Source organism: Lepidochelys olivacea (genome assembly GCF_965140295.1).
Source record: "Lepidochelys olivacea isolate rLepOli2 genome assembly, chromosome: 5".
Classification (NCBI taxonomy): domain Eukaryota; kingdom Metazoa; phylum Chordata; order Testudines; family Cheloniidae; genus Lepidochelys; species Lepidochelys olivacea.
In genome coordinates this window covers 21,534,223-21,546,441 of record NC_140415.1, presented here as the reverse complement: position 1 = coordinate 21,546,441, position 12,219 = coordinate 21,534,223, and the positions used below count along the sequence as shown (strand labels likewise).

At 47.2% G+C, this 12,219-nt stretch overlaps 1 protein-coding gene across 4 annotated transcripts in view; it reads right to left on the bottom strand.

The window, feature by feature from the left end:
* The window catches only part of NEDD4L (NEDD4 like E3 ubiquitin protein ligase), a 374,946-nt gene extending 364,640 nt beyond the window's left edge, over positions 1–10,306 (bottom strand). For 2 of the 4 annotated variants that reach the window (XM_084629492.1, XM_084629493.1), the window contains exon 1: positions 9,842–10,021. In XM_084629492.1, coding sequence (XP_084485618.1) covers positions 9,842–9,889 — 48 coding nt within the window. In that variant the 5' untranslated portion in view covers positions 9,890–10,021. Of the gene's footprint in view, positions 1–8,953; positions 8,972–9,841 lie in introns of those variants that run through there. The other 2 variants (XM_084629494.1, XM_084629498.1) reach the window with 2 other exon arrangements.
* Between the last annotated feature and the right edge of the window lie 1,913 nt (positions 10,307–12,219).

Genomic DNA, 12,219 nt, shown 5'->3' with positions numbered 1-12,219 from the left:
TTGAGAACCACTGGTCTACACTACATGGGTTAGGTCAATGTAAAGTGCCATAGCTTCCTCTCCCTGCTTCCCCCTTTATCAGGCCCAGGTACTTTCCCTTAAGCCCAACTAGGCAGCAGGTGATCAGTCATAGATGCACTAGACCATGCTCACTTTTAAAGGGGCCAGTTAACCTGTGATGGTGAGATTTTTAGAGTTACTGTGGAATATGGATACCATTCTTTCTATGGTAATTACGTGTCCAAATCCCTTCGGCTACTTTGGAAGCCACAGCTATATAGTCTGTTTTAGTGTTTATGCTGCAAGTGTATAAGACAGACTGTTGAATACAGCACAGAATAATTATATAGCACCAGTGTTCCAATAACATGTGAACACTAACTTTTGCATTTCTTACCTAATAATGGTGAAAGCTTAACAGCTATTCAGCAGTTTGTTGCATTTGTTATACATACACCAGTCATAAGGATAACAGATAACGATGCTGCGTTGCATACGAGAAACGGAGGATTTTCTGGACAAAACTCAGGATAGGCTTCTACGGGCACAAAGCTCTAAAGATTTAGAGCAGGGTGCACAGCGGAGCCAAGAGGCCAGTGAAGAAGCTTGGCAACATGTGACCTCCAGAAGAAGAAGAAGGGGGAATGTCCGGGTTCCCGCAATGCGGACACAGGTAACTAACCGCTTTCATGTTCTCTCCACAGGTACCGTTGCGGAGAGTGGACCAGATGATATGTCTGGGGAGAGAAAGCAAAAGGAGACTCCGCTGGTTGGAAGGCATGAGATGCGCTGTCCTGAGATGGGGGGTTCCACGACCACCACTCCCAAGAGAAGGAGACAGGTGGTGGTGGTCGGGGACTCTCTACTCCGGGGGACTGAGTCATCTATCTGCCGCCCTGACCGGGAAAAACGAGAAGTCTGCTGCTTGCCGGGGGCTAAGATTCGTGATGTGACGGAGAGACTGCCGAGACTCATCAAGCCCTCGAATCGCTACCCCTTCCTGCTTCTCCACGTGGGCACCAATGATACTGCCAAGAATGACCTTGAGAGGATCACTGCAGACTACGTGGCTCTGGGAAGAAGGATAAAGGAGTTTGAGGCGCAAGTGGTGTTCTCGTCCATCCTCCCCGTGGAAGGAAAAGGCCTGGGTAGGGACCGTCGAATAGTGGAAGTCAACGAATGGCTACGCAGGTGGTGTCGGAGAGAAGGCTTTGGATTCTTTGACCATGGGATGGTGTTCCATGAAGGAGGAGGGCTGGGCAGAGACGGGCTCCACCTTACGAAGAGAGGGAAGAGCATCTTTGCGAGCAGGCTGGCTAACCTAGTGAGGAGGGCTTTAAACTAGGTTCACCGGGGGAAGGAGACCAAAGCCCTGAGGTAAGTGGGAAAGCGGGATACCGGGAGGAAGTACAGGCAGGAATGTCTGTGAGGGGAGGGCTCCTGCCTCATACTGAGAATGAGGGGCGATCAGCAGGTTATCTCAAGTGCTTATATACGAATGCACAAAGCCTTGGAAACAAGCAGAGAGAACTGGAGGTCCTGGTGATGTCAAGGAATTATGACGTGATTGGAATAACAGAGACTTGGTGGGATAACTCACATGACTGGAGTACTGTCATGGATGGTTATAAACTGTTCAGGAAGGACAGGCAGGGCAGAAAAAGTGGGGGAGTAGCACTGTATGTAAGGGAGCAGTATGACTGCTCAGAGCTCAAGTATGAAACTGCAGAAAAACCTGAGTGTCTCTGGATTAAGTTTAGAAGTGTGAGCAACAGGAGTGATGTAGTGGTGGGAGTCTGCTATAGACCACCGGACCAGGGGGATGAGGTGGATGAGGCTTTCTTCCGGCAGCTCGCAGAAGCTACTAGATCGCACGCCCTGGTTCTCATGGGTGACTTTAATTTTCCTGATATCTGCTGGGAGAGCAGTACAGCGGTGCATAGACAATCCAGGAAGTTTTTGGAAAGTGTAGGGGACAATTTCCTGGCGCAAGTGCTAGAGGAGCCAACTGGGGGGGGCGCTTTTCTTGACCTGCTGCTCACAAACCGGGAAGAATTAGTGGGGGAAGCAAAAGTGGATGGGAATCTGGGAGGCAGTGACCATGAGTTGGTTGAGTTCAGGATCCTGACACAGGGAAGAAAGGTAAGCAGCAGGATACGGACCCTGGAGTTCAGGAAAGCAGACTTCGACTCCCTCAGGGAACGGATGGCCAGGATCCCCTGGGGGACTAACATGAAGGGGAAAGGAGTCCAGGAGAGCTGGTTGTATTTCAAGGAATCCCTGTTGAGGTTACAGGAATAAACCATCCCGATGTGTCAAAAGAATAGTAAATATGGCAGGCAACCAGCTTGGCTTAATGGTGAAATCCTAGCAGATCTTAAGCATAAAAAAGAAGCTTACAAGAAGTGGAAGATTGGACATATGACCAGGGAAGAGTATAAAAATATTGCTCGGGCATGTAGGAATGAAATTAGGAGGGCCAAATCGCACCTGGAGCTGCAGCTAGCAAGAGATGTCAAGAGTAACAAGAAGGGTTTCTTCAGGTATGTTGGCAACAAGAAGAAAGCCAAGGAAAGTGTGGGCCCCTTAATGAATGAGGGAGGCAACCTAGTGACGGAGGATGTGGAAAAAGCTAATGTACTCAATGCTTTTTTTGCCTCTGTCTTCACGAGCAAGGTCAGCTCCCAGACTACTGCACTGGGCATCACAAAATGGGGAATAGATGGCCAGCCCTCTGTGGAGAAAGAGGTGGTTAGGGACTATTTAGAAAAACTGGACGTGCACAAGTCCATGGGGCCGGATGAGTTGCATCCAAGAGTGCTAAAGGAACTGGCGGCTGGTGATTGCAGAGCCATTGGCCATTATCTTTGAAAACTCGTGGCGAAAGGGGGAAGTCCCGGATGACTGGAAAAAGGCTAATGTAGTGCCAATCTTTAAAAAAGGGAAGGAGGAGGATCCTGGGTACTACAGGCCAGTCAGCCTCACCTCAGTCCCTGGAAAAATCATGGAGCAGGTCCTCAAAGAATCAATCCTGAAGCACTTACATGAGAGGAAAGTGATCAGGAACAGTCAGCATGGATTCACCAAGGGCAAGTCATGCCTGACTAATCTAATCGCCTTCTATGATGAGATTACTGGTTCTGTGGATGAAGGGAAAGCAGTGGATGTATTGTTTCTTGACTTTAGCAAAGCTTTTGACACGGTCTCCCATAGTATTCTTGTCAGCAAGTTAAAGAAGTATGGGCTGGATGAATGCACTATAAGGTAGGTAGAAAGTTGGCTAGATTGTCGGGCTCAACGGGTAGTGATCAATGGCTCCATATCTAGTTGGCAGCCGGTATCAAGTGGAGTGTCCCAGGGGTAGAATATCTTCATAAACGATCTGGAGGATGGCGTGGATTGCACCCTCAGCAAATTTGCGGATGATACTAAACTGGGAGGAGTGGTAGATACGCTGGAGGGCAGGGATAGGATACAGAGGGACCTAGACAAATTGGAGAATTGGGCCAAAAGAAATCTGATGAGGTTCAATAAGGATAAGTGCAGGGTCCTGCACTTAGGACGGAAGAACCCAATGCACAGCTACAGACTAGGGACCGAATGGCTAGGCAGCAGTTCTGCGGAAAAGGACCTAGGGGTGACAGTGGACGACAAGCTGGATATGAGCCAGCAGTGTGCCCTTGTTGCCAAGAAGGCCAATGGCATTTTGGGATGTATAAGTAAGGGCATAGCGAGCAGATCAAGGGATGTGATCGTCCCCCTCTATTTGACATTGGTGAGGCCTCATCTGGAGTACTGTGTCCAGTTTTGGGCCCCACACTACAAGAAGGATGTGGATAAATTGGAGAGAGTCCAGCGAAGGGCAACAAAAATGATTAGGGGTCTAGAACACATGACTTATGAGGAGAGGCTGAGGGAACTGGGATTGTTTAGTCTGCAGAAGAGAAGAATGAGGGGGGGATTTGATAGCTGCTTTCAACTACCTGAGAGGTGGTTCCAGAGAGGATGGTTCTAGACTATTCTCAGTGGTGGAAGGGGACAGGACAAGGAGTAATGGTCTCAAGTTGCAGTGGGGGAGGTTTAGGTTGGATATTAGGAAAAACTTTTTCACTAGGAGGGTGGTGAAACACTGGAATGCGTTGCCTAGGGAGGTGGTGGAATCTCCTTCCTTAGAAGTTTTTAAGGTCAGGCTTGACAAAGCCCTGGCTGGGATGATTTAATTGGGTATGAGTCCTGCTTTTGAGCAGGGGGTTGGACTAGATGACCTCCTGAGGTCCCTTCCAACCCTGATATTCTATGATTCTATGATTCATGTTCTCTTTTTTAAAAAAAAAAAAGGTTTCTTTCAGCAGAATGGCATTTCAATGTTTTACTATGCAAAACAGTTGACAAATATTACAAAGATGCTGTTTAAATATATATATAAAAAAGCTGTACACAGCTTTTTAAAAAAGCTTACTATATTTGTGTACTAAACAAGCATCCCTGTTTTTAGGATCGCAAGCTAGGCTGCCAATCTCTATAGCAGATTATCATTAATTTTAGCCACATCGTGAAGGCAGCCTATTGACAACAGGAAACAAACATCAATTCTCATCAATCTCTAAACACCATTGGGAAGATCCTCAACTGATGTAAATAGTTATGGCTTTTCAATGGCTTATTCAAATTTCAATGGAAATTTATACCAGCTGAGGATCTGCCCCCATAAATATTCAATGATAAATGACAAAACTCACTAGGTTTAAAAAACATTTTGACTGGCTTGTGAGAATTTTTACTGGCCTCATTTCATCACTAATGCATTACTGTGCCCCACAAAAGGGTTTAATAGCAGTATACCCGACAGATTCAACCTAAAACACTTCTTTACACTTTATCTTCAAAGAAAGAATGGTTCTTTATCTCAACTTTGTAATCTGAATATAGAATTTTACTTATATCTGGTAAAAGGTTATTAGACACTGTGTTAGGAATCTAGTATCACAAAGAGAAATCAAAAAAGGTTTAGAAGATCTTCCACTGAAATTCTTAATGCTTGTTTAAATACAGAAAAATTAACTGTTGTGCAATTATGTTTTCAGTTGCTCATAATTAGCGTATTGTTTGTGTCATGACTAACTTCATAACTTGTTTTATCATAGACTATTCAGAAAAGGTAGGAAGACAAATCACAGATAAGTGTCTGATTATTTTTTATATTTTCAAGAGATTACATATGTGACTTAAAAATTTTGAGACAGAAAATCTTCCAATAGGTTAGGTGTTTTCTCACCTCAACATGAATTAAGAAAAGGATTTTCAAAAGCACTAAGTGACTTAGGCAGTTTTGAAAACCCCACACAAAATCCAAGTTAGAGTCTCGGTTTTTAAAAAGATCAGGGAGTGATGAACCTACACTGAAGAGTTCAGATCTTGAGCCGAACCTCCAGGATGTTCGGATCTGGCTTTGATTCAGACTCGTCTCTAAAAAGTGCACACACAAAATTATACACACTTACTCCCACAACCAGTTCTGATTTTTCCTTTACTGCATAAAAAAAAAAAAAAAAAAAATCTCCCAACTCTCATGTGCGCCTGACCCTCTCAAAAACAAGGAAGGAACATGGGACCAGAGGGGTGGAAAAATTCACCTTTGGAGTGGAGTAAGCAAATATATTCGAGGAAGCGAAACTAGGAATTTAAAGCAAAACTGCTGTTCCAGTATCAGCCACAGAAAGAGAAAAAACAAGGAGTTCTCAGGATCCAAGGGAGACAGTGATGGTAGCCTACGTTAAATACATTTAAGAAACCAGCTGTAATAGTTTCTTCTTTTGGAATTTTACAGACTACTTCCCATAATCCCATTGAAACCTGTGCAGCTCACATTTGTTAGCAATACGAATGATGCTCCACAGCACAGGCACGTGGTTTCGCAAGGGAGACTGCTCCAGAACAATAGAACTCCATCAGGAACAGCCAAACGTAACATGCAAAAAGCTAACCTCGCTTCCCACTTGCATCGTCTGTGGTACAATCTATCACCAGAGAGAGAGTTATAGGAGCTATATTTATTGTTAACAGTGCATCAAATCCATCATAGAAGTCACCTAAAATTTCAGCATGACTTATTAAATTTACTCTAATTCGACGTTTCAGACTTTAAAATACATACATAGTCAACTAGTTATCACTTCCCATAACATTTTAAAGTTGTCTGGTTTCACTTCTAAATGCGGTATCATTGCCTATTCAAAAATGTTGCAGTGCCACAGAGGTTCTTTTAGTTAGGTACTTGAAACCCAAGCTAATATCTATTTAACACATACTTACTTGACATATTTCAGAGTGGTAGACATATTAGTCTGTATCAGCAGAAAGAAAAAGGAGGACTTGTGGCACCTTAAAGACTAACATTCATTTGAGCATAAGCTTTCGTGGGCTAAAGCCCACTTCATCAGATGCATGCAGTGGAAAGTACAGTAGGGGTGTGTGTGTGATTATACACACATACAGAAAACATGAAAAAAATGGGGGTTGCCATACCAACTCTAACAAGGTGGGCTATTATCAGCTATTATCATGGGCTATTATCAGCCGGAGGAAAAAAACTTTTGTTGTGATAAAGTTTTTTTCCCTCCTGCTGATAATAGCCCACCTTAATCGATTACTCATGTTAGAGTTGTCATGGCAACCCCCATTTTTTCCATGTTCTCTGTAGATCTCTCTTCCTACTGTATTTTCCACTGCATGCATCTGATGAAGTGGGCTTTAACCCACGAAAGCTTATGCTCAGATAAATTTGTTAGTCTCTAAGGTGTCACAAGTACGCCTCATTTTTTTTTGGCTGACACGGACTAACACGGCTACCACTCTGAAACCTGTCAGGTGGAGCAGAATGGAAAGCCTGCACTGTCACTGTATAGGCCAAATCCAACACCTTTTACAAGCACAAGTATCAAAAGGAAAAAGCTCTCTCTCACACAACAAGAAAAAGAAAAGCCACAGAATTAAATGGTCACTATTCATCCATCTCTTCTGAAAGCAGCATAGTAGTTCCTAGACCTGGGCTCTCTTGACAGCTATACATTTGCTAGGATCTTCTGAGACATGAATGCCCCAAACCTCCACAAAGTGGCAAAGTATTGCAGATACAGCAGTTGTCCTAGTTGTTTCCTCAACTTATTAAAGCCCTCAAGCATTACAGTAACAGGCCTATGTCAGTGCAGGATTCTGAGCCTTTTACAGTTTATACTACAATAGAATCCTAGTTATCTGATCCGCTTGGGTGACATCAGAAGCCTTCAGATGATCCCAGTCAACAAAATAAGGAGAGAGTGCTGAGAGTTCTTTAGATTGAGCTTCCGCTGTATTTTGTTCCTGAGGATTCACATATAGCCAAGATTGCTTTTGAAGAGTACATGAAGAAGGTTTATAAAGCCAGATGAAGGAGGAAAGGAATTGCAGAGAGAGTCTAATTTTGTCTTCATCTTAATCATTTGAACAGCTAAACCCCCTCTAATGCATTCTCTCTTCCCCACGTTTGTACAAAACTTGTTTGTATCTGTTCGCTTTCACAGCTTTATAAACGAAACAATCCTCAACACACCAACACCCACACACAAAGGATCCTATCTAGTTTGAATTCAATAATGTAGTCACCTAGATTTGATTCAATTTGAGTACAACAGTCAATGTCAATAAGAACTGGAGTAGTTCAACAGCATTTACACTCAATCATAGCTACTAGCTATTTCCTTGGTTATCTAGATGCTGGCCTGTGGCAGCATTAAAGTTGACCCTAAGATGATATATGAAATTGGAAGAGTTTATAAATAGAACATGTCACCTTTGTTTGGGTATTTGTTATATTGACCACTATGCATACTGACCAAAGGTAACTATTCTTTGCCACACACAGCATCCCAACAATGCAGTCTCCAATCAGAGGCAGTAGAATGGACTATTCTGTCTGCAAAGGTTCAAATTGTTAGCACCACCCATGTTTCTACACAAGGCACTAGTTAATAAAACTGGCATACACTGCATAATTTGGCTAACCAGCAGGACTGATAAGACAATCAAGCTCCATCTCCATTCACCATTAAACACAAAGTTGACTTTGACACTAGCTCCCAGATATAAAACACTTTGCATGCAACCCAAACATCTAGTCTCATTCATTATATATAACAAAATGTGTTTAGCCCCTCAGCAATTTGTATTCCTACACAGTGTGTTCAGAGAGACCTTAAGTAAGACTTGGGAGCAGCAGCTGTCTTTCCACCTACAATACCTCAGTCTGAAGCCTAGTTCTTTGTTCCCAAATGTCTGCATCTTGCCACTTTCTGGGGGACACAGCCTCCTTTCTACTGACAAGGTGAAAGATCAGATAAGAGAAGAAGAACAAGGCAGGCCTAGCTGACACTACAGTGGCATAAAGAGTGTCTGTACAACAGAACTCAAACGTCCAAGATATCAGGTATGTAGTGCCAATGCCCCATGTCCTTACAGACAAATAAAAATACATGGGCCCTGCTGTACAGAATTATACGGTACACAGCACTCAGGAGGCCGTCAGGATCAGGGCCCCACTGTGTTAGGTGCCACACAAGTAGAGGCAGACCTTGCCCTGAAGAGTCAAGGCAACAAACCGAGAGTGCAGGAGTTGAAGACAATGCATACCTACATGGTAAGTGTGTAGGTAAAATAAGACACCGCCTGCTCTTTGGATCTAAACAGTTAACAGTCATGGGCTTTATGCAAGAGCACTTGGTGTAGTTCTTCGCAGGAGAGCAGACTGAAGGCTCTACAGATTTAAAAATAAAACACTCTCTGAACTATGGCCTCCCTGCCAGATAAAGATAATTTACATAGGCACCTCACACATCCATTATTATGTACATCGATATTACACACACACACACACACACAGGGTGTGCCCGGCGACCTACAGTCACACTTGCGGACATACCAGTTGCTCTGACACAGCCAGAAGCAGCAGTCGGCACTGACGGCACACAACGCCCCGACACGTCCCCGGAGCCCCGCTCAGACCCAGCGCGGAGGCTGACAATGGCTCCGCCAGCCCCCGGCCATGCCGTCGTCAAACCCCACGCAGCCCTCACGCTCCCTCCCCCCAAAGGGTGGGCGGGGAGGAAGGGGAACCCCAGCGAGGCGGCCGCTGCCGGCAGCTCAGCCCGTTCACCGGGCTAGGAAATACCTGCGTGCTGAGTAACGCAGCACGGGTTGCGCAGTCGCCGCCCCGCGGCTCCCACACACCGGAGCTCCCGGCGTTCCCACCCGCGGTGCGATGGGCTGCCCGGGGGGGGGGACCCAAGCCGGGGACAGTGCCGCGAGGGCCCAGCGGGTTACCGCCTCCGAGCCCTTCGGCGGAGACCGTGGCCCAGGGGCGCCCTGCCCCCGGCCTCACAGCACCTGCCGGCAGCGGGCGGAGAAGGGCTCCTCAGCCCAGCGCCGCCCCGCCTCACCGGGGGCCAGCGGCAACGGCTGGGAGGCTACGCTCCGTCTCCCTGCCCGAGCCTCGCCATTAAGGGAGCGGGGCGGAGGCGCTGGGGCTCTCCCCGGAGCCAGGGACGCTGCAGGCGGGGAGCGGGGCTCTGCTGTTTGCGGGGGGGTCTGGGGGCTGCCGCCGCGCGAGCGCCTTTCCCGGCCGGGTGTCCGCGAGCCGGATTACAGCTTCCTCCCCGCCAGCCCTCTGCGGGCAGCCCGGCGCAGGGCAGCGGCAGCCGCGGGGCCGGTGCAAGGGCGTTCCTGCCGGGCCCCTCCGAGCCGCGGGCTGGGACCGCGGCCGGGAATGGGGCGCGGGGGAGGTAAAGTGTCACAAGCCCCAGCGACTTACTTCGTCTTCAGAAAGTCCGTAGACCGGCTCCACAGCCCCGCTCGCCATGGGTCCCGCTGGGCGAGCGCCCCGCTCGGCAGAGGAGGGAGCGAAAGCCGGGCAGCTCTTTCTCCGGCCGTGCACGGGTAGGGCTCGCTGGCAGAGGGCACTGCCCCGCCGATGCGGGCGGGCAAGTAAATCCAGGTAAGCCCCGCACCTCCCCCAGGGCAGGGTGCTCCCTGCAGACGGGGGGCCGGGGCGGGCACTCCCGCAGCTGCTGCCTGGTGGGCGGGAACGAGAGGCGGCAGCCCCGAGCCCCGCTCCCGCTGCTGCTGCTGCTCAGCTCCGGGCTGGCTCGGTAGCGGCCGTTGCACCGATCCTGCCCCGTCTCTGCTCCCCGCGCCCCTGCTGCCGCCGCCTCGCCAGGCCGCCGCCCCGCTCACACAAACCCCAGGCAAGCTCCAGTCCCTTCCCAGCAGCAGGGAGACCCCGCCGCCGCCACAGCCCACTGGGGCGGGGAAAGAGCCTGACCCGCCCAATCAAAGACGCGATCGGTAGGGGCGTAAAACCGCCACGTTGGGTTGATTTGTTGGCTTCCCCCACCCCCTTTTTGGTAGCAGTTTTTGGAAATTAAAGGAAGGGGGGAAGGAGGGGAGAGCGGCAGGGCGAGGGGGACTGACTGTAACGCTCCCCAGGCTGTGTGGGGAGGCTGCTGCCGGAGAGGTGGAGGTGGAGGAATCTCCTTGGCTGGTTCCCAATGGGCCGCTCTGATCAGACTCTTGCCACCCCTTTGCTCTTTGTCTAGCGCTTTTGGTTCATATCCCCAGTGCTGAGATGGCTTTGTGTTGTCCCCTCTATTCCCCACTCCCTCTATCTGGGCTTCCACTCCGCCTAAGTTTCTCTGGGAGACAAAGGGGAAGGGAGACTCTCAGTGGCCGAGATGTGCAATTGCCTCCATAAAATTAAACGGACACTGACAGGTTAACAATCTGATGTAAAAAATAATAAAGAATAAATGTCCTCACTTAGCTTGCCTGAGATTATTCCGACTGAAAGGACTGTAAAAACCTGGCTGGCTGTTGGCTGTTTATGCTCCTTGGTTCCTGTGTACAGTTCTCTCAAACAAGCTAGTGAGTTTATTTATGAAGAAGTTAGTTTCACCCTCTTCTCCTGTGCAGCAGTGTTTGGGTTGCAAACAAAGGAGGGGGAAATGTTTAAACACAAACAAGTGCTGTTTCCAAATATTTGGTTCTGATTTCATAAAAACAATTATGACACTAGGGTTTGTGCTTCTAAAAATGAATAAAACCTACATTTTCAGTATAAGATGGTAATGTTTTACATTTCTAAATCATATTTTAATTATCATTTTAAAATACACAATAAAGCATTATTATATTCATTTATTTGGTCTCCCTTTAGGTGTGATTGCTTTAGGATGTTTAGATTCAGAGAAAACAATATATTTCTAAAGCACGAAATGTAATAGTCTGAACAAAGGGCATAAATGCAGAAATCTATTAAATAAGCTAAACGATTTCAGAATCTGAACCTGCAGTTTAGAGAAAGCTAAGTGTCCTAGATCACATTTAAAGGGGCTACTCTGACTCAGAAAGGAGTTGTATGGCAGTACTGAATCTATGCCTGCTCTGGAAAATCCTCTACTACCGACTTTACTTTTGGACATTGGCAACTGGATACCTTGGTGATGCATACCGCATAAATGCCCAAAGCAAATAGATAAAATAGATGGATTAGATAAGATCTCTCTCTAGTAAGTTTCTGCCAATCCAGGTATCATGATGAGGCATGGGTAAGTCTATGAGATCAAGACAATGTACTCTGAGATCTGAGTCAGTTGTTCCAATTAACTCACTCCTCATCCAGATACAAAACCCCTTCAGTCCTGTCTTGCTCATGCCATCACCTGAGGCAGCTAGCATGGTCAGAAGTAAGGGCAGACCACCAGCGAACAGCCTTCAAATGTTGATCATTTATCTCTAGTGTGGACACAACTTAGTGTCATAATACAATTGTTGGTTGTTAGTTCTCCAGTGCCTTCCCACAATTCCCCAAGACTCTCCCCCCATCCCACCCCACCCCCTGGCTTGTCATGTTATCTACCTATTCACTGTTCCCTAGCCAAAAGTCACCTCACTGTGTGTTTAGGACTGCTCCATGTCCTGGTCCCCAGTCACACATGGCTTCCAGCACCAGCAACTTTATTCATGTCCAATGCAGAGTGGTGTGCTTGCATTGCAGTGATGCTACAGGATGTGCTCCCATCACTCTTTGTATCTCACAGGACTGAGCACAGCCCGAATGTGGACTGGAGGGCCTGTTGAGCAACTCAGTGGAACTTGGTTGTTTTATGCACTGTGATCATGCTCTCTCAAGCT